General features: G+C 37.7%; 1 protein-coding gene across 1 annotated transcript in view; it reads left to right on the top strand.

The window, feature by feature from the left end:
* Window positions 1-20,750, top strand: part of FRMPD2 (FERM and PDZ domain containing 2) — a 169,210-nt gene that overhangs the window by 30,463 nt on the left and 117,997 nt on the right. The window contains exon 6 of the mRNA XM_053692895.1: window positions 6,271-6,456. Coding sequence (XP_053548870.1) covers window positions 6,271-6,456 — 186 coding nt within the window. The remainder of the gene's footprint in view (window positions 1-6,270; window positions 6,457-20,750) is intronic.

The raw sequence follows: 20,750 nt of genomic DNA, 5'->3' as shown, positions 1-20,750 counted from the left end.
TATCCCTTTAAGACACTTCTAAATTCACTTCTGTTAGCTTGGTATCCTTTGTTGAAAAGAATATGCAGATATCTTCCTCAGCAACTCAACACACTACTAGGAGCTAGCTGGTGATTGGTGGCTACACAAATTTGTCTATTGTTATTGGCTTACCAGATGTGTACAGCTAGCACCCAGTAGTGCATTGCTGTTCTGGAGCTGCTTTTAACGATGTGTTTAATCCTTTTGCAGTGGTTAAACACAGAGCAATTTATTATTGCACTGTTGCTTGCATATAACAGAGCATTGACAAACTATGGGCCAGATTACGAGTGAAGAGTAATTTTGGGCTCGCATACTAGCTTTAAAACCGTTAGAAGTACGTTTTTGAGATTCGCACTCGTATTACAAGTTGAAAATAAAAAGTTTGCACACTCGCATTCATAACTTTGCGGTAACAAAGAGACTTTGAGAAGTCACTAATGCAACATCGCATTCCCCCTAAGACCTCAATAGTGCAGAAAAAGATGAAAAAATACTTAACACCTATAAGTCGCGCAAACACGATCGCAGTTATTTAAATAGGCAACATAAGAAGATAATATTGCATATTTCATAATCCAATGTTCTACACATAGAAGAATATGTTCTATTTATTCTTAAAGATATATTTAAAAATATATCTAATGGATTTTTGCACAAATATATATTTATACCTACATATATACGTGATTATATGTAGGTATAGATATATTTAGGAATATCTATACAATACATAGAACACATTCCACTATGTGCAGAGGATTGGAATGTGAAATATTTACATTACATACACATTATAACACTATTAAAAATGAATATTGCGTAAATATGATTTTACATGTTTTCATTTATGGCTTCAATGCACTTATATATATGTCTATGAGGCCTACTTATCAAGCCGTCAACTTACTTGCATTCAACGGCACCAATACGCTCGCCTGACATCGACTAACATCGCGGCCGCGGACCTGAATACGATCTCCATATTTATATAAAAAGCTGTCAAAAAGCAGCGCACCAAGTACGGGGCGATAAGCAGTGAACTGTTGTTAACTAAACAGTCATCGATCTCGCTGCTATTCGACTTTTTCACAGCTTTATGTATATACTGTCACTATACACCTCCACTATACTAAACTGTTTAACCCCTATCCCGCCGCTCACGGACCATGCCGCAACTAAATAAAGTTATTAACCCCTATCCCGCCGCTCCCAGAGCCCACCGCAACTCTAATAAATGTATTAACCCCTATCCCGCCGCTCCCGGAGCCTACCGCAACTCTAATAAATGTATTAACCCCTATCCCACCGCTCTCGGAGCCCACCAGAACTTTATTAAATGTATTAACCCCTATCCCACCGCAACTAAATAAAGTTATTAACCCCTATCCCACTGCTCCCCGACACCGCTGCAACTAACTAAATGTATTAACCCCTAAACCCTTGGCCTCCCACATCACTACCACTTACTAAACCTATTAACCCCTAAACCGCCAGCCCCCCACATCGCCATAAAATAAATTAACCTATTAACCCCTAAACCTAACAACCCGCTAACTTTATATTAAATATTAACTCATACCTATCTTGTAATAAATTAAAACTTACCTTTAGAATTAAATTAAACGATATTAAACTAATAATTAATCTACCCTAACTGTTATACTAAAATTACATTAAATGGTCACTGAACCCAATTTTTTTCTTTCGTGATTCAGATAAAGCGTGTAATTTTAAGCAACTTTCTAATTTACTCCTGTTATCAATTTTTCTTCGTTCACTTGCTGTCTTTATTTGAAAAAGAAGGCATCTAAGCTTCAATTTTGGTTCAGTCCTCTGGACAGCATGTTTTTATTGGTGGATGAATTTATACACCAATCAGCAAGAACAACCCAGGTTGTTCACCAAAAATGGGCCGGCATTTAAACTTACATTCTTGCATTTAAAATAAAGATACCAAGAGAATGAAGAAAATTTGATAATAGGAGTAAATTAGAAAGTTGCTTAAAATTTCATGCTCTATCTGGATCACAAAGAACAATTTTGGGTTCAGTGTCCCTTTAAACTATATTAAGCTATTAATTAATCTACCCTAACTATTATACTAAAATTATAATAAACTATATTAAAATAATAATTAGTCTACCCTAACTTTTATACTAAAATTACATTAAACTACAAATTAAATTAACTATATTATATATTTAAAAACCTAACCCTACTCAAATAATTTAAATCTACTATTAAAAATTACAAAGTTACAAAAAACTAACAACTAAGTTACACAAAATAACAAACACTAAGTTACACAAAAAAATCAACACTAAGTTACAAAAAAAATAAACACTAAGTTACACAAAATAAAAAATAAATGATCAAATATTTAACCTAATTACACCTAATCTAAGAGCCCTATGAAAATGAAAAGCCCCCCCAAAATAAAACCCCCCTAGCCTACAATAAACTACCAATGGCCCTTAAAAGGGCCTTTTGCGGGGCATTGCCCCAAAGAAATCAGCTCTTTTACCTGTAAACAAAAATACAAATACCCCCCCAACAGTAAAACCCACCACCCACACAACCAACCCCCCAAATAAAAACCTAATCTAAAAAACCTAAGCTCCCCATTGCCCTGAAAAGGGCATTTGGATGGGCATTGCCCTTAAAAGGGCATTTAGCTCTTTTTCAGAAGCCCAAACCCTAATCTAAAATTAAAACCCACCCAATAAACCCTTAAAAAAGCCTAACACTAACCCCCGAAGATCCACTTACTGTTTCTGAAGAGCCGACATCCATTCTCAACGAAGCGGCAGAAGTCCTCATCAAAGCGACCGAAGTCTTCATCCAAGCCCGCAGAAGTCTTGACAAAGGCCTAAAGCCGATACGCGTGGATTGTACTGATTCCCTAAACACCTGTGAGAGTGTTTGCAAGACAAGGAGAGGCTGATTGAAAGTCTCGCATGAACTGCTACTGAGCTCCCAGAACCGTACCATCAAGCCAGGATCAATAGCTTGAACCAACCAAGCAAGGAGGAAGGCTGATTGGTTGAACGGTAGGAGCCGGTTTTTTTTAAAAAAAAGTGCGCGCACTGAGTTCCTATACGACTACCGACGGAGCAGAAGGAATTCCCTTACGGCATCAGCAAAAAACTTAGAGCTGCTTGCTACATCGTCAAATTCATTTAAGTGAAAGTTCCAAGTGTTAAGGAGTTAACCCGGTGGCTATTCAACACTGAGACTGGTCTGTGTTCTCTCAAGGGATTGCATGGTGAGTAAGTGAAAACCGTCAATACAAAATTCAGCATTATTTCTGTGACTCAATTCCAGTTTGCTATAAAGCCATAAACTCGTTACAAAGTTACAAACATCCTAAAAAAGAGTCCGGGTTATTTAAAGACTCATGTGACACAATTACTTTACTCACTGTATGTGGCAACATTTTAACCCCGGTCCGGAACAGTTACTAGTGCTCATGCTGCAGAGGTATCCAAAGAGGCTTTGAGAATTGCTGCTGTATTAGATTCCTTGACAACGTTTTCCTATGTCAATTTTATTACATTTTTGGGTTTAATTTTGAGCCTTTTTTTTATGCATTTAGCTCTTTATTTATTTTTCCTAGCTAGTATTATCGTTATTAACTTTTAGTCATATATGAATTTAACATTGCTCTATTGAGGTTTTTAAAGTTTGTTAGCACCGGTGCTATTATAGCTATATGTGTTTGAATGTCCTGTGATTTAATGTTTTATTAGTTAATGTACCTTTATTAAACTAGTCTTATTTAGCACCTCAATATTTGTATCACAATTTTTTAGCTTAGTGTGTTCTTTTTGGCGACATAGGAGTCCTACTAGTGTATGTTTTGACTTATACTGTTATAACGTAGCCCCTTGACTTATCAATTTATCTATACTGACAGTTATCACCTTGTGGTTAGACCCAAAGGGGCATCTTATTACTTCATTTATGCATTGGATCTCAATTAATTTACAATATTGATATTATATTAATTATTAATATTATTTATCTGATTTTATTTTGATCTGTTATACAGTTAGCCTTCAGTGGCGCCACCCACACCCCCCTTTTTTCCTAAAATTAAAACCCACCCAATAAACCCTTAAAAAAGCCTAACACTAACCCCCGAAGATCCACTTACTGTTTCTGAAGAGCCGACATCCATTCTCAACGAAGCGGCAGAAGTCCTCATCGAAGCGACCGAAGTCTTCATCCAAGCCCGCAGAAGTCTTCATCCAGACGGCATCTTCTATCTTCATCCATCCGGTGCGGAGCGGCTCCATCTTCAAGACATCCGACGCGGAGCATCCTCTTCTTACAACGTCTTGAAGATGGAGCCGCTCCGCACCGGATGGATGAAGATAGAATATGCCGTCTGTATGAAGACTTCTGCAGGCTTGGATGAAGACTTTGGCCGCTTCGATGAGGACTTCTGCCGCTTCGTTGAGGATGGATGTCGGCTCTTCAGAAACAGTAAGTGGATCTTCGGGGGTTAGTGTTAGGCTTTTTTAAGGGTTTATTGGGTGGGTTTTCATTTTAGATTAGGGGGTTGGGCTTTTGAAAAAGAGCTAAATGCCCTTTTAAGGGCAATGCCCATCCAAATGTCCTTTTCAGGGCAATGGGGAGCTTAGGTTTTTTAGATTAGGTTTTTATTTGGGGGGTTGGTTGTGTGGGTGGTGGGTTTTACTGTTGGGGGTGTATTTGTATTTTTTTTTACAGGTAAAAGAGCTGATTTCTTTGGGGCAATGCCCCGCAAAAGGCCCTTTTAAGGTCCATTGGTAGTTTATTGTAGACTAGGGTTTTTTTTTTATTTGGGGGGGGCTTTTTTATTTTCATAGGGCTCTTAGATTAGGTGTAATTAGTTTAAATATTTGATAATTTATTTTTTATTTGTGTAACTTAGTGTTTATTTTTTTTGTAACTTAGTGTTGATTTTTTTGTGTAACTTAGTTGTTCGTTTTCTGTAACTTTGTAATTTTTAATAGTAGATTTAAATTATTTGAGTAGGGTTAGGTTTTTAAATATATAATATAGTTAATTTAATTTGTAGTTTAATGTAATTTTAGTATAAAAGTTAGGGTAGACTAATAATTAGTTTAATATAGTTTATTATTATTTTAGTATAATAGTTATGGTATATTAATTAATAGTTTAATATCGTTTAATGTAATTTTAGTCTAATAGTTAGAGTAGGTTAATTATTAGTTTAATATAGTTTAATTTAAATCTAAAGGTAAGTTTTAATTTATTATAAGATAGGGATGAGTTAATATTTAATGTACAGTTAGCGGGTTGTTAGGTTTAGGGGTTAATAGGTTAATTTAGTTTATGGAGATGTGGGGGGCTGGCGGTTTAGGGGTTAATAGGTTTAGTAAGTGGTACTGATGTGGGAGGCCAGGGGTTTAAGGATTAATAACTTTATTTAGTTGCAGTGAGCTCCGGGAGCGGCGGGATAGGGGTTAATACTTTTATGTAGGTGGTGGCAGTGTTGGGGCGGCAGATTAGGGGTTAATAAGTATAATGTAGGTGGCGGGCGGCAGATTAGGGGTTAATAAGTATAATGTAGGTGGCGGCGGTGTTGGGGCGGCAGATTAGGGGTGTTTAGACTTGGGGCTTATGTTAGGGTGTTAGGTGTAAACATAACTTTTATTCTCCCATAGAAATCAATGGGATATCGGGCAGCAGCGAACATAAGCTTTCACTGCTTTCAGACTCCCATTGATTCATATGGAAGTGGCGGATAGAAAAGCAGGTATGAAGGGTTGATCAACACAGAGGTTGAAAAAGCAGGTATGCTGAGCCGGAATAGTGGCGAGCGTACCTGCCTTTTTCTCTATCATCTTAGATCTCATATCGTTCAGCCTTTACAGAGAAAGAGGACAGGAGTGGTCTGGATAGGACAGTGACTGACTCAGTCACTGAAGTGCTGCCTAGGTCCATTGGACCCACTTGGTCCCATGGTGGTGCCTTTCTGGGACAGTGGGAAAAACACACACATTTCAGAGAAACATTACAAAGTGTTATTTGTTTAATTACGTAGAATTAGAAAACATTATGAGGATTTACATTAAGGGTTTAATATCCCATTAAAAACCACAATTGCTTGTTTGGAATGTGTAACTCATGTTTAGGGAATCTGTACAACTAATTATTCATATTATTGTTAGAAATCTCATCTGATTATGGGAATCAGAAAAAGGAAAGCAATGAACTTGTGATTTTATGTTTTAGCCTGTTGATCTCGGACAGAAGATACATAGTATCCTCATTTCCATGTGTCAAGAGAGCCCCCAGAACAGGCCCATTCCAGACAACATCATCCTACAGTGCAAGGAGTATCAGAAGCAGCTTTCCTTGCCCAGTGTGGAACACTACATTCAGCGGCTGGTCAGTCTTATGATGAGCAGTTCATGTAAGGTGCGTGATATGCGGAATGTATCTTTAGGGTGGGAGAAAGTATTTCTGAAACAAAGGATTGTGATGATAGAGCAGATGCACTGACCATATGGCCAGGTCATCATTCCATTTTAGAATATAATAACTCAGATAGTATAGCCTAGAATTTGCTGTCCCAGAATCCCCAGAATGCTAAACATACCCAGCATGCTAAACAGAGATCCCTAGCGTGCTAAACATATCCAGCACGCTAAATAGGGATCCCCAGCATCCTAAACATTCCCAGCATGCTAAACAGAGATCCTCAGCGTGCTAAACCTACCCAGCATGCTAAACATACCCAGCATGCTAAACAGAGATCCCCAGCGTGCTAAACATACCAAGCATGCTAAACATACCCAGCGTGCTAAATAGAGATCCCCAGCATCCTAAACATACCCAGCATGCTAAATACAGATCCCCAGTGTACTAAACATACCCAGCATGCTAAACATACTCAGCGTGCTAAATAGAGATCCCCAGCATCCTAAACATACCCAGCATGCTAAACATACCCAGCATGCTAAATAGAGATCCCCCGCATCATGAACATATCCAGCATGCTAAACAGAGATCCCCAGCATGCTAAACATACCTGGCATGCTAAATAGAGAACCCCAGAATGCTAAACATACCCAGCATGCTTAACAGAGATCCCTAGAATGCTAAACAGAGATCCCAAGAATGCTAAACATATCCAGCGTGCTAAATAGAAATCCCTCAGCATGCTAAATAGAGGTACCCAGTATTCTAAATAATTATCCCCAGCATGCTAAATAGAGATCCCCAGGATGCCAAACAGAAATCCCCAGCATGCTAAATAGAGATCCCCAGGATGCTAAACAGAGATCCCCAGCATGCTAAACAGAGATCCCCAGCATTCTTAACAGAGATCCTCAACATGCTAAACAGAGATCCCCAGCATGCTAATCATAGATCCCCGGCATGCTAAATAATGATCACCAGCATGCTAACCAGAGATCCCTCAGCATGCTAAATAGAGGTATCCAGTTTTCTAAATAGAGATTCCCAACATGCTAAATAGAGATGCCATCATACTAAAGAAAGATCCCCAGTATGTTAAAGAAAGATCCCCAACATTCTAAAGAGAGATCTCAGCATGCTACAGAGAACCCCCTTCATGCTAAGGAACGATCCCCATCACGCTAAAGAAAGATCCCATCATGCTAAAGAGAGGTCACTGTACGCTAAAGAGAGATCTCAGCATGCTAAAGAGAGACACCAGCATGCTAAAGAGAGATCCCAACATGCTAAATAGAGATCCCCTCATGCTATAGAAAGATCCCAGCGTGCTAAAGAGAGATACCTTACCAACATGCTAAAGAGAGATCCCAGCATGCTAAAGAGAGATCCCAGTACACTAAAGAGAGATCTCAGCATGCTAAAGAGAGATACCAGTATGCTAAAAAGAGATCCCAGTATGCCAAAGAGAGATCCCAGTACACTAAAGAGAGATCTCAGCATGCTAAAGAGAGATACCAGCATGCTAAAGAGAGATACCAGTATGCTAAAAAGAGATCCCAGTATGCCAAAGAGAGATCCCAGTACACTAAAGAGAGATCTCAGCATGCTAAAGAGAGATACCAACATGCTAAAGAGAGATACCAGCATGCTAAAGAGAGATCCCAGTACACTAAAGAGAGATCGCAGCATGCTAAAGAGAGATACCAGTATGCTAAAAAGAGATCCCAGTACGCTAAAGAGAGATACCAGCATGCTAAAGAGAGATCCTAGTACGCTAAAGAGAGATCACAGTACGCTAAAGAGGGGTCACAGTATGCTAAAGAGAAGTCACAGTACGCTAAAGAGAGAATCCATCATGCTAAAGAGAGAACCCCCCAAGGTTTTTAAAAAAATAGACTACATTATTATGATGGGTTTTATGACTTTATTTAGGTTTTTATGTTTGTTTGTTAATATAGAACAAGACATTTGCGTGCAAGCAATAAGGGGTTTATCACGCGTGTTTGCACTCATCGGCTTACTGCTGGTATTTCGAGTTGAAACACATATAAAATACATTACAAAGTACACTTACACTCATAATAACACTGTCTAAAAAAAATATTTAAAAAAGTAATAAGGGCTCAAAGATCTCAGGTGTTAAAAAAAAAAAAAGGCAGGCAAAAGGGATTTAACATAGATATAGATACATATACATATGTATTTATATGTGCATATGTATTTACAGACATATATCCTATATTATTAAAAAGGCCAGGTATGTTTGTCCGAAGCAGTCATGCGAAGAAGAGACTGCAGCGCGAGACAAACATACCTGGCCATAAGGAAGGATCAGTCAGTGAGGATCAGACAGCAGAGAGGGGTGTGGGGGGTCTGCCGCAAGCGGGGGGGGGGGGCAGGAGCAGGCGGGACCGCAGCACTACAGAAAAAAGAAAAGTTGAGAGCGTCAGGGAAGGGGAAGGAGAGAAGGAGAGGGGATCTAAGTGGATGTGGATTTTGACTCATGTACACAGGCTTTAGGACTAGTACACATATAAATAGATAAATACATATGTACAGATATATAGACATATATATAAGCAGCTAAGTAGATGAAAAGGTTTTAACTATGTATTTACTGTAAATATTTCACATTTCTATGTTCTGCACATAGCAGAATATGTTTTATGTATTTATAAATAGATATTACTATAAATATCTGCAGGGCTGGACTGGGACCAAAAAGAGGCCCGGGCATTTTAGGGCAAAGAGGCCCACTCCCCCCCCTTTCGTTCACCATTTCTTATTTAGCCGTATACCAAACATGGCAAGTATAATACTTGTTTAAAGGGAAACTCAAGTCAAAATTAAACTTTCATGATTCCAAAAGAGCAGCCATTTTAAACACCTTTCCAATTTACTTCCGTTAAAAAATGTGCACAGTCTTTTATATTTACACTTTTTGAGTCACCAGCTCCTACTGAGCATGTGCAAGAATTAATTAGTATATGATTGGATCAGCCAATCGAATTGCAGATTTTTTCTACCTTAATTCCGATTGGCTGATAGAATTCTATCAGCCAATCGGAATTGAAGGGACGACATCTTGGAAGACTTCCCTTAAAGGAACCTTCATTCGTCGTTAGTCCGTCGGGGAAGAAGGATGTTCCGCGTCGGCGGGATGAAGATGGATCCGGAAGAAAGAAGATAGAAGATGCCACTTGGAAGAAGACATCTCCCGGATGGAAGACCTTTTCTTTGCCGCTTGGAACAATACTTCGCCTGGATGGAGGACCTCTTCTTTGCCGCTTAGATGAAGACCTCTACCGGATGGAGGACATCTTCTTGCTCCGCTTGGATGAAGAATTCGGCTCGGCTGGGTGAAGACGACTCAAGGTAGGGAGATCTTCAGGGGGTTAGTGATAGGTTTTTTTAAGGGGGGTTTGGGTGGGTTAGAGTAGGGGTATGTGGGTGGTGGGTTGTAATGTTGGGGGGGGGTATTGTATTTTTATTTTCAGGCAAAAGAGCTGATTACTTTGGGGCAAGGCCCCGCAAAAAGCCCTTTTAAGGGCTGGTAAAAGAGCTGATTACTTTTGTATGTTAGAATAGGGTAGGGTATTTTTTATTTTGGGGGGATTTTTTATTTTATTAGGGGGCTTAGATTAGGTGTAATTAGTTTAAACTGCTTGTAATACTTTTTTATTTTTTGTAATTTAGTGTTTGTTTTTTTGTATTATAGAATAGTTTATTTAATTGTATTTAATTGTAGGTAATTGTAGGTAATTTATTTAATTAATTTAATGATAGTGTAGTGTTAGGTTTAATTGTAACTTAGGTTAGGATTTATTTTACATGTAATTTTGTATTTATTTTAACTAGGTAGCTATTAAATAGTTATTAACTATTTAATAGCTTTTGTACCTAGTTAAAATAAATACAAAGTTGCCTGTAAAATAAAAATAATTCCTAAAATAGCTACAATGTAATTATTAATTATATTGTAGCTATATTAGGGTTTATTTTATAGGTAAGTATTTAGTTTTAAATAGGAATAAATTAGTTAATTTTAGGAATATTATTTCATTTAATATAAATTATATTTATGTTAGGGGGGTGTTAGGGTTAGGGTTGGAGTTATGTTTAAGGGTTAATAACTTTATTATAGTAGTGGCGATGGTGCGGGCAGGAGATTAGGGGTTAAAAAATTGTAGGTAGGTGGTGGCGATGTTAGGGAGGGCAGATAAGGGGTTAATACTATTTATTATAATGTTTGCGAGGCGGGAATGCGGCGGTTTAGGGGTTAATACATTTATTATAGTGGCGGTGAGGTCCGGTCGGCAGATTAGGGGTTAATAAGTGTAGGTAAGGTGGCGGCGACATTGGGGGGGCAGATTAGGGGTTAATAAATATAATATAGGGGTCGGCGATGTTAGGGGCAGCAGATTAGGGGTTCAAAAGTATAACATAGGTGGCAGTGATGTCCGGTCGGCAGATTAGGGGTTAAAAAAAATTATTAGAGTGGCGGCGATGTGGGGGGTCTCAGTTTAGGGGTACATAGGTAGTTTATGGGTGTTAGTGTACTTTAGAGCACAGTAGTTATGAGCTTTATATTCCGGCGTTAGCCCATAAAGCTCTTAACTACTGACTTTTTTTTGCGGCTGGAGTCTTGTGGGTCTACCGCTCACTTCTCCCAAGACTCCAAATACCGGCGTTAGGCAGATCCCATTGAAAAGATAGGATACACAATTGGCGTAAGGGGATCTGCGGTAGCCTGGAATCGCGGTAGGGAAGTGAGCGTTGGACCCATTCTTGGCTGACTCTAAATACCAGCAGGCGGCCAAAAGCAGCGTTAGGACCCCTTAACACTGCTTTTGACGGCAAACGCAAAACTCTAAATCTAGCCTTTAGACTGTTAATCATATACAAAGAAATGTGATGGATTTTTACATGTACATATACACTTGTATATCGAGAAGGACCACTTTGAGTCTAGCTACACCCGGCTGGAACTCACTCAGGCATATACTTGCAAAAAACTGGCATGTCCTCACCAGTGATATGGGAGTATCCCAAGAAGTGGGGGAACTCCCTTACATCACTGCTAGGAGGGTGCCTAATCTTAAAGACAAACTTGTAAGGAGCCAATATGTATCCAAACACAAGCAAACTGACTGGCTTACTAAACACAGATCATCAGGTAATTACCCTTGTGGTAAATGTGTGGCATGTAGGTACATGCGAAAGACCAAAGAGTTCAGTACCAATACGGGCAAAATCTACAAGCTAAAATACTTTGTAAATTACTGTTGCCTTACATTTTTGCATGATTGTGCTCTCCCGGTGTGAAGGGCTACCTTTTCACGATTAAAGCATTAAAGGGACACTAAACCCCAAAAAAATCTTTTATGATTGAGATAGAGAAAACTATTTTAAACAACATTCCAATTTACTTCTATTATCTAATTTGCTTCATTCTTTAGATATCCTTTTTAGAAGAAATAGCAATGCACATGGGTGAGCCAATCACACAAGGCATCTGTGTGCAGCCACCAATCAGCAGCTACTAAGCCTATCTAGATATGCTTTTCAGCAAAGGATAACAGGAAAATGAAGCAAATTAGATAACAGAAGTAAATTAGAAGGTTGTTTAAAAATGCAAGCTCTTTCTAAATCATGAAAGAAAAAATGTGGGTTTCATGTCCCTTTAACATTGGTAAAGTCGACTTGTGAGCTTTTTTCAAAAAAAGTGCTGAATTCCCTGTCTTTTACTACCAGGATTTCATTTCTGGAACTTCTTCTTTTCTTCTCATGACATATATATATATATATATATATATATATATATATATATATATATATACATATAGACATGTCTAAATATGTGTATATATGTATATATATATATATATATATATATATATATATATGTGTGTGTGTGTGTACATGTGTATTTATGTGTTTACTGTGTATTTACTGTACATATCTAACATTCCAATGTTCTTCATTTATAGGAATATTTTATTTTTATTGTAAATACATACATATATATATATGTATATATATATATATATATATATATATATATATATATATATATATACAGGTGGCCCTTGGTTTACAACGGTTCAATTTGCACCGTTTCAGAATAACAACCTTTTTTTTCAGTCATGTGACTGCTTTTGAAAAGCATTGAGAAGCAGTGCATTGATTAAAATAGCCAGTAGGTGGAGCTCTCCGCTTGTGTTGCAGCAAAGATATGCAAGCCAAGCAAGCTAAAATTAATCAGTTTAACCAGACCTGAGCTATTGAGCAGCTTGCAAAGGAACAAGATCTTCCTATCTATAAATCAGTCCAGATTAAAATGCATAGAAAGAACTGTTTGCAGAAAAATGCAAGTAAAGTCTGTGTTGTGTGATTATTTTATTAGGTTTATAATACTGTTTAGGATTTAAAGTCTTCATTTCAAAGCTTTAAAAATAATGTATTAGGTGCTACTTATGCCAATTTTGAGAGGGGCCTGGAACCTAACTCCCTCACTTTCCATTGACTTACATTATAAACTGGGTTTCAATTTACAACAGTTTCGATTTACAACCATTCCTTCTGGAACCTAACCCCGGCGTAAACTGAGGGCTACCTGTATATATATACCTATACCTGTATATCTATCTATTCATATGGATATATGTAGGTATAGATATCTCTTTTACATTAATATTATCATATATATATAGCAATATATATTTAATAATAAAAATTACATTATTTTTTATGTTAAGAACATAGGAATGTAAAATATGCGTAACATGCTTCAGGTTTTGCGCTTTTGATCTAACAGGGTTGGGTTATCACACATAAAAACATAGTAATCTGAAGGTGCATTATTGAAATATTAAATATAAAGTATTAAAAAAAAATTACCTAGATTACAAGTTTTGCATTCGTGTTTTAACGCTGAAAAATAGTAATGTTAATTTAATATATAGTTTAAACGTAGGTTTTTTTGTATTTCCCAGGTAAGTTTTTATTTATTTTAAGATAGGGATCTTGTCATTTTAATTTAAAGTAAGGGAGTTGTTAGGTTTAGGGGTTAATTGTTTAATTTAGTTTTTTGCGATGTGGGGGCTGGCGGTTTAGGGGTTAATAGGTTTATTTAGTGGCAGTGATGTGGGAGGCCAGAGGTTTAGGGATTAATAACTTTATTTAGTGGCAGCGATGTCAGGGAGCGCGGAATAGGGGTTAATATCTTTATTATAGTGTGGGCGATGTTGGGGTGCAGGGGAATAGGGGTTAATAACTTCATTATAGTGGCAGCGATATCGGGAGCGGCAGATTAGGGGTTAATAAATGTATTTCTGTGGCGGCAATGTCAGGAGCGGCAGATTAGGAGTTAATAAGTTTATATAGGTGTCAGCAATGTTGGGAGCAGCAGATTAGGGGTGTTTAGACTTGGGGTTTAAACGTAACTTTTTTTCCCCCATAGACATCAATGGGGTTGTGTTACGGAGCTTTCCATTCTGCGATCGCAGGTGTTAGTTTTTTTTCTAACACTCTCTCCCCATTGATGTCTATGGGGAAAGTGTGCACCAGCACGTCAAAGCAGCGCTTGTATTTTGTGCGGTATGGAGCTCATCGCCACCATATCGCACGCTCAAGGCGGCTTTTTAGAAACTCATAATGCCATCGCTATGGAGGGGGAAATAAAGCAACTTTTGTTGCGTTCGTTTCGCACCCTCTATAGCGCAAAACTTGTAATCTAGGTGAATAATAACATTAACATTTCAATAACGTGCAATAAGATTTTAATATTTCAATAATGTGCCATAAGATTACAACATTTTTGCGTGCGCTAACCTCCCATAGAATTTTTTTAATTTGAATTATTAAATCTATATTTCTATATATACCTGATAATGTTAATGTAAAATTGAGAAGTTTTTAAACTGCATGTTCTAGCTGAATCTAAGTTTAATTTTGACTTTTATATCTCTGTAATTTGAAAAACCAAATATGACCTATTTATCACAAGATTTTCAAATGCATTGGTGCCATTACCATTCCCTATACCTTACGAGGCGGCAATTTGATAGTGCTATTCCTATCTATAAGAAAACAAATTTACAACAGATTTTTGCATGACTTCCACACTTTACAAGTTCATCAAATTTGAACCTTTCCAAAAACATTCTATTTGTTCTGTTTCAAGCTAACATTTTGGCTCTTTGTATTTAAAAAAAAAAAAAAAGTTTTTTTGTTCATGGTCAATTCAAATTTTAATAAGTACAATTATTTGATTGTTAAGTAAAACTATTGCTCAAATAACACTTTCAAATTATTTACACAATAGTATTTATTTATGATTACAATGAAGTATTAGAAAGTGCGAGTTATAAATTATTCAAAATGTCATGACTTGATGTTGTTATGGAAAAAACATAATTTATGTAAGAACTTACCTGATAAATTAATTTCTTTCATATTGGCAAGAGTCCATGAGCTAGTGATGTATGGGATATACAATCCTACCAGGAGGAGCAAAGTTTCCCAAACCTCAAAATGCCTATAAATACACCCCTCACCACACCCACAATTCAGTTTAACGAATAGCCAAGTAGTGGGGTGATAAAGAAAGAAGTAAAAAGCATCAACAAAGGAATTTGGAAATAATTGTGCTTTATACAAAAAAATCATAACCACCATAAAAAGGGTGAGCCTCATGGACTCTTGCCAATATGAAAGAAATGAATTTATCAGGTAAGTTCTTACATCAATTATGTTTTCTTTCATGTAATTGGCAAGAGTCCATGAGCTAGTGATGTATGGGATATCAAATACCCAACATGTGGAACTCCACGCAAGAGTCACTAGAGATGGAGGGATAAAAATAAACAACAGCCAAAATGCTGAAAAAAATAATCCACAACCCAAACGATAAGTTATTCTCATGAAGAAAAGAAAAACTTAAAACATCAGCAGAAGAATCAGACTGAAACAGCTACCTGAAGAACTTTTCTACCAAAAACTGCTTCGGAAGAAGCAAATACATAAAAACGGTAGAATTTAGTAAATGTATGCAAAGAGGACCAAGTCGCTGCTTTGCAAATCTGATAAACTGAAGCTTCATTCTTAAAAGCCCACAAAGTGGAGACTGATCTACTAGAATGAGCTGTAATTCTCTGAGGCGGGGCTTGACCCGACTCCAAATAAGCTTGAAGAATCAAAAGCTTTAACCAAGAGGCCAAGGAAATAGCAGAGGCTTTCTGACCTTTCCTAGGACCAGAATATATAACAAATAGACTAGAAGTCTTTCTGAAATCTTTAGTAGCTTCAACATAATATTTCAAAGCTCTTACCACATCCAAAGAATGTAAAGATCTTTCCAAAGGATTCTTAGGATTAGGACACAAGGAAGGGACAACAATTTCTCTACTAATGTTGTTAGAATTCACAACCTTAGGTAAAACTTCAAATGAAGTCTGCAAAACCGCCTTATCCTGATGAAAAATCAGAAAAGGAGATTCACAAGAAAGAGCAGATAGCTCAGACACTCTTCTAGCAGAAGAGATGGCCAAAAGGAACAATACTTTCCAAGAAAGTAGTTTAATGTCCAAAGAATGCATAGGCTCAAACGGAGGAGCCTGTAACGCCTTCAAAACCAAATTAAGACTCCAAGGAGGAGAAATTGATTTAATGATGGGCTTAATACGAACTAAAGCCTGTACAAAACAGTGAATATCAGGAAGTTTAGCAATCTTTCTGTGAAATAAAACTGAAAGAGCAGAGATTTGTACCTTCAAGGAACTTGCAGACAAACCCCTATCCAAACCATCCTGGAGAAACTGTAAAATTCTAGGAATTCTAAAAGAATGCCAAGAGAATTTATGAGAAGAACACCATGAAATGTAAATCTTCCAAACTCGATAATAAATCTTCCTAGAGACAGATTTACGAGCTTGTAACTTAGTATTAATTACTGAGTCAGAGAAACCTCTATCTTTCCATACCTTCAAATTTAATTATTTGAGATCCTGATGGAAAAACGGACCTTGAGACAGTAGGTCCGGCCTTAACAGATGTGGCCAAGGTTGGCAACTGGACATCCAAACAAGATCCGCATACCAAAACCTGTGGGGCCATGCTGGAGCCACCAGCAACACAAATGATTGTTCCATGATGATCTTGGAGATCACTCTCGGAAGAAGAACTAGAGGCGGGAAGATATAAGCAGGTTGATAACACCAAGGAAGTGTCAGCTCATCCACTGCTTCCGCCTGAGAATCCCTGGACCTGGACAGGTATCTGGGAAGTTTCTTGTTTAGATGAGAAGCCATCAGATCTATATCTGGAAGACCCCACATCTGAACAATCTGAGAAAACACATCCGGATGGAGAGACCACTCCCCTGGATGTAAAGTCTGGCGGCTGAGATAATCCGCCTCCCAATTGTCTACACCTGGGATATGAACCGCAGAAATTAGACAAGAGCTGGATTCCGCCCAAACAAGTATCCAAAATACTTCTTTCATAGCTAGGGGACTGTGAGTCCCACCCTGATGATTGACATATGCCACGGTTCTCTCTTCAACAGAGGCCAAAACTGAAGAGCTCTGAGAATTGCAGTTCTAAAATATTGATTGGTAATCTCGCCTCTTGAGATTTCCAAACTCCTTGTGCTGTCAGAGATCCCCAGACAGCTCCCCAACCTTAAAGACTTGCATCTGTTGTGATCACAGTCCAGGTTGGCTGAACAAAAGAGGCCCCTTGAACTAAACGCTGGTGATTTAACCACCACGTCAGAGAGTGTCGAACATTGGGATTTAAGGATATTAATTGTGATATCTTTGTATAATCCCTGCACCATTGATTCAGCATGCAAAGCTGGAGAGGTCTCATGTGAAAATGAGCAAAAGGAATTGCGTCCGATGCTGCAGTCATGAGGTCTAAAAATTCCATGCACATAGCCACTGAAGGGAATGACTGAGACTGAAGGCGCCGACATGCTGCAACCAATTTCAAACGTCTCTTGTCTGTTAGAGACAGAGTCATGGACACTGAATCTATCTGGAAACCTAAAAAGGTGACCCTAGTCTGAGGAATCAAAAAACTTTTTGGTAAATTGATCCTCTAACCATCCTTTCAAAGAAACAACACAAGTTGATTCATGTGAGATTCTGCAGAACTTAAAGACTGAGCTAGTACCAAGATATCGTCCAAATAAGGAAACACCGCAATACCCTGTTCTCTGATTACAGAGAGTAGGGCACCCAGAACCTTTGTAAAGATTCTTGGAGCTGTTGCTAGGCCAAATGGAAGAGCAACAAATTGGTAATGCTTGTCTAGAAAAGAGAATCTCAGGAACTGATAATGTTCTGGATGAATTGGAATATGAAGGTAAGCATCCTGCAAGTCTATTGTAGACATATAATGTCCTTGCTGAACAAAAGGCAGAACAGTCCTTATAGTCACCATCTTGAAAGTTGGTACTCTTACATAACGATTCAAATTTTCAGATCCAGAACTAGTCTGAATGAATTTTCTTTCTTTGGGACAATGAATAGATTTGAATAAAACCCCAGGCCTTGTTCCTGAAAGGGAACCGGCATGATAACCCCTGAAACCTCCAGATCTGAAACACACTTCAGGAAAGCCTTAGCTTTTACTGGATTTACTGGGATGCGAGAGAGAAAAAAATCTTCTCAGAGGAGGTCTTACTCTTAATCCTATTCGGTACCCCTGAGAGACAATGCTCTGAATCCATTGATTTTGGACAGAATTTGCCCAAACATCCTTGAAAAACCTTAATCTGCCCCCCACCAGCTGAACTGGAATGAGGGCCGCATCTTCATGCGGACTTAGGGGCTGACTTTGGTTTCTTAAAAGGCTTGGATTTATTCCAATTTGAGGAAGGCTTCCAATTGGAAACAGATTCCTTGGGGGAAGGATTAGGTTTTTGTTCCTTATTTTGACGAAAGGAATGAAAATGATCAGAAGCCTTAGATTTACCCTTAGGTTTTTTTATCCTGAGGCAAAAAAACTCCTTTCCCCCCAGTAACAGTTGAAATAATAGAATCCAACTGAGAACCAAATAAATTATTACCTTGGAAAGAAAGATATAGCAATCTAGACTTAGATGTCATATCAGCATTCCAAGATTTAAGCCACAAAGCTTTTCTAGCTAAAATAGCTAAAGACATGGATCTAACATCAATTTTGATAATATCAAAAATGGCATCACAAATAAAATGATTAGCATGTTGCAGTAAGCAAACAATGCTAGATATGTCAGAATCCAATTCTTGTTGCGCTAAATTCTCCATCCAAAAAGTTGAAGCAGCTGCAACATTAGCCAAAGTAATTGCAGGCCTAAGAAGATGACCTGAATATAAATAGGCTTTCCTTAGATAAGATTCAATCTTCCTATCTAAAGGATCTTTAAAGGAAGTACTATCTTCCATAGGAATAGTGGTTCATTTAGCAAGAGTAGAAATAGCCCCATCAACTTTGGGGATCTTTTCCCCAAACTCTATTGCAATTGCTGGTAAAGGATACAATTTTTTAAACCTCGCAGAAGGATTAAAAAGAGTACCTGGCTTATTCCATTCCTTAGAAATCATGTCAGAAATAGCATCAGGAATAGGAAAAACCTCTGGAGTAACCACAGTAGGTTTAAAAACAGCATTTAAACGTTTACTGGTTTTAATATCAAGAGGACTAGCTTCCTCAATATCCAAAGTAATTAACACTTCTTTTAACAAAGAACACATATACTCTATTTTAAATAAATAAGTAGATTTGTCAGTGTCAATGTCTGAGGAAGGATCTTCTGAATCCGATAGATCCTCATCAGAGGTGGATAATTCATTATGCTGTCGGTCATTTGAAATTTCATCAACTTTATGAGAAGTTTGAAAAGACCTCTTACGCTTATTAGAAGGTGGAAATGCAGACAAAGCCTTCTGAATAGAATCAGTAATAAATTCTTTAAAATTCATAGGTATATCATGTACATTAGAAGTTGAGGGAACTGCAACCGGCAATGTACTATTACAGATGGACACTCTATCTGCATGTAAAAGTTTATCATGACAACTATTACAAATGACATTTGGAGATATAATCTCCACACTTTTACAACAAATGCACTTAGCTTTGGTAGAACCAATGTCAGGCAACAAAGTTCCAACAGATACTTCTGAGGCAGGATCAGATTGAGACATCTTGCAAAAAGTAAAAGAAAAAATAACATATAAAGATAAATCAATTATCAATTTCCTTATATGACAGTTTCAGGAATGGGAAAAAAGCAAATAGCATAGCCCTCTGACATAGCAAAAGGCAAGAGGCAAAAGAAATGGGGCAATAAATAATGAAAAAAGTTTTGGCGTCAAGTATGACGCACAACATAACTGAAATTTTTTTTGGCGCCAACCATGTCCGGAAATGACACACTTGCGTCACTAACAATGCAACCCTGTGTAAACCCCTGCGTCAAGTACGACGCCGGAAATGATGAACTTGCGTCAACGGACGTGCCTTTCACGCCAAAAAAAATTTGCGCCAAGAATGACGCAATAAAGTGTAGCATTTAGCGCACCCGCGAGCCTAAGACAGCCCGCAATTTGAACAAGTAGTCAATTGAAAAAAAGACTAAACCCCAGGTAAGAAAAATATTTCTCAATATTAACTTTCCCAAATATGAAACTGACAATCTGCAAAAGGAAATACATGAACCTGACTCATGGCAAATATAAGTACAATACATATATTTAGAACTTTATATAAATGCATAAAGTGCCAAATCATAGCTGAGGTGTCTTAAGTAATAAAAAACATACTTACCCAAAGACATCTATCCACATATAGCAGATAGCCAAACCAGTACTGAAACAGTTATCACTAGAGGTAATGGTATATGAGAGTATATCGTCGATCTGAAAAGGGAGGTATGAGATGAATCTCTACGACCGATAACAGAGAACCTATGAAAAAGACCCCCGTTAGGAAAATCATTGCATTCAATAGGTAATACTCTCCACGTCCCTCTGACATTCGCTGTACTCTGAGAGGAATCGGGTTTCAAAATGCTGAGAAGCACATGTCAACGTAGAAATCTTAGCACAAACTTACTTCACCACCTCCATAGGAGGCAAAGTTTGTAAAACTGAATTGTGGGTGTGGTGAGGGATGTATTTATAGGCATTTTGAGGTTTGGGAAACTTTGCCCCTCCTGGTAGGATTGTATATCCCATACGTCACTAGCTCATGGACTCTTGCCAATATGAAAGAAATCTGTATTTAATCACAATAGTCAG

Source organism: Bombina bombina, chromosome 9 (genome assembly GCF_027579735.1).
Source record: "Bombina bombina isolate aBomBom1 chromosome 9, aBomBom1.pri, whole genome shotgun sequence".
In the NCBI taxonomy this organism is placed as follows: domain Eukaryota; kingdom Metazoa; phylum Chordata; class Amphibia; order Anura; family Bombinatoridae; genus Bombina; species Bombina bombina.
This window is presented reverse-complemented; position numbering and strand designations above follow the sequence as displayed.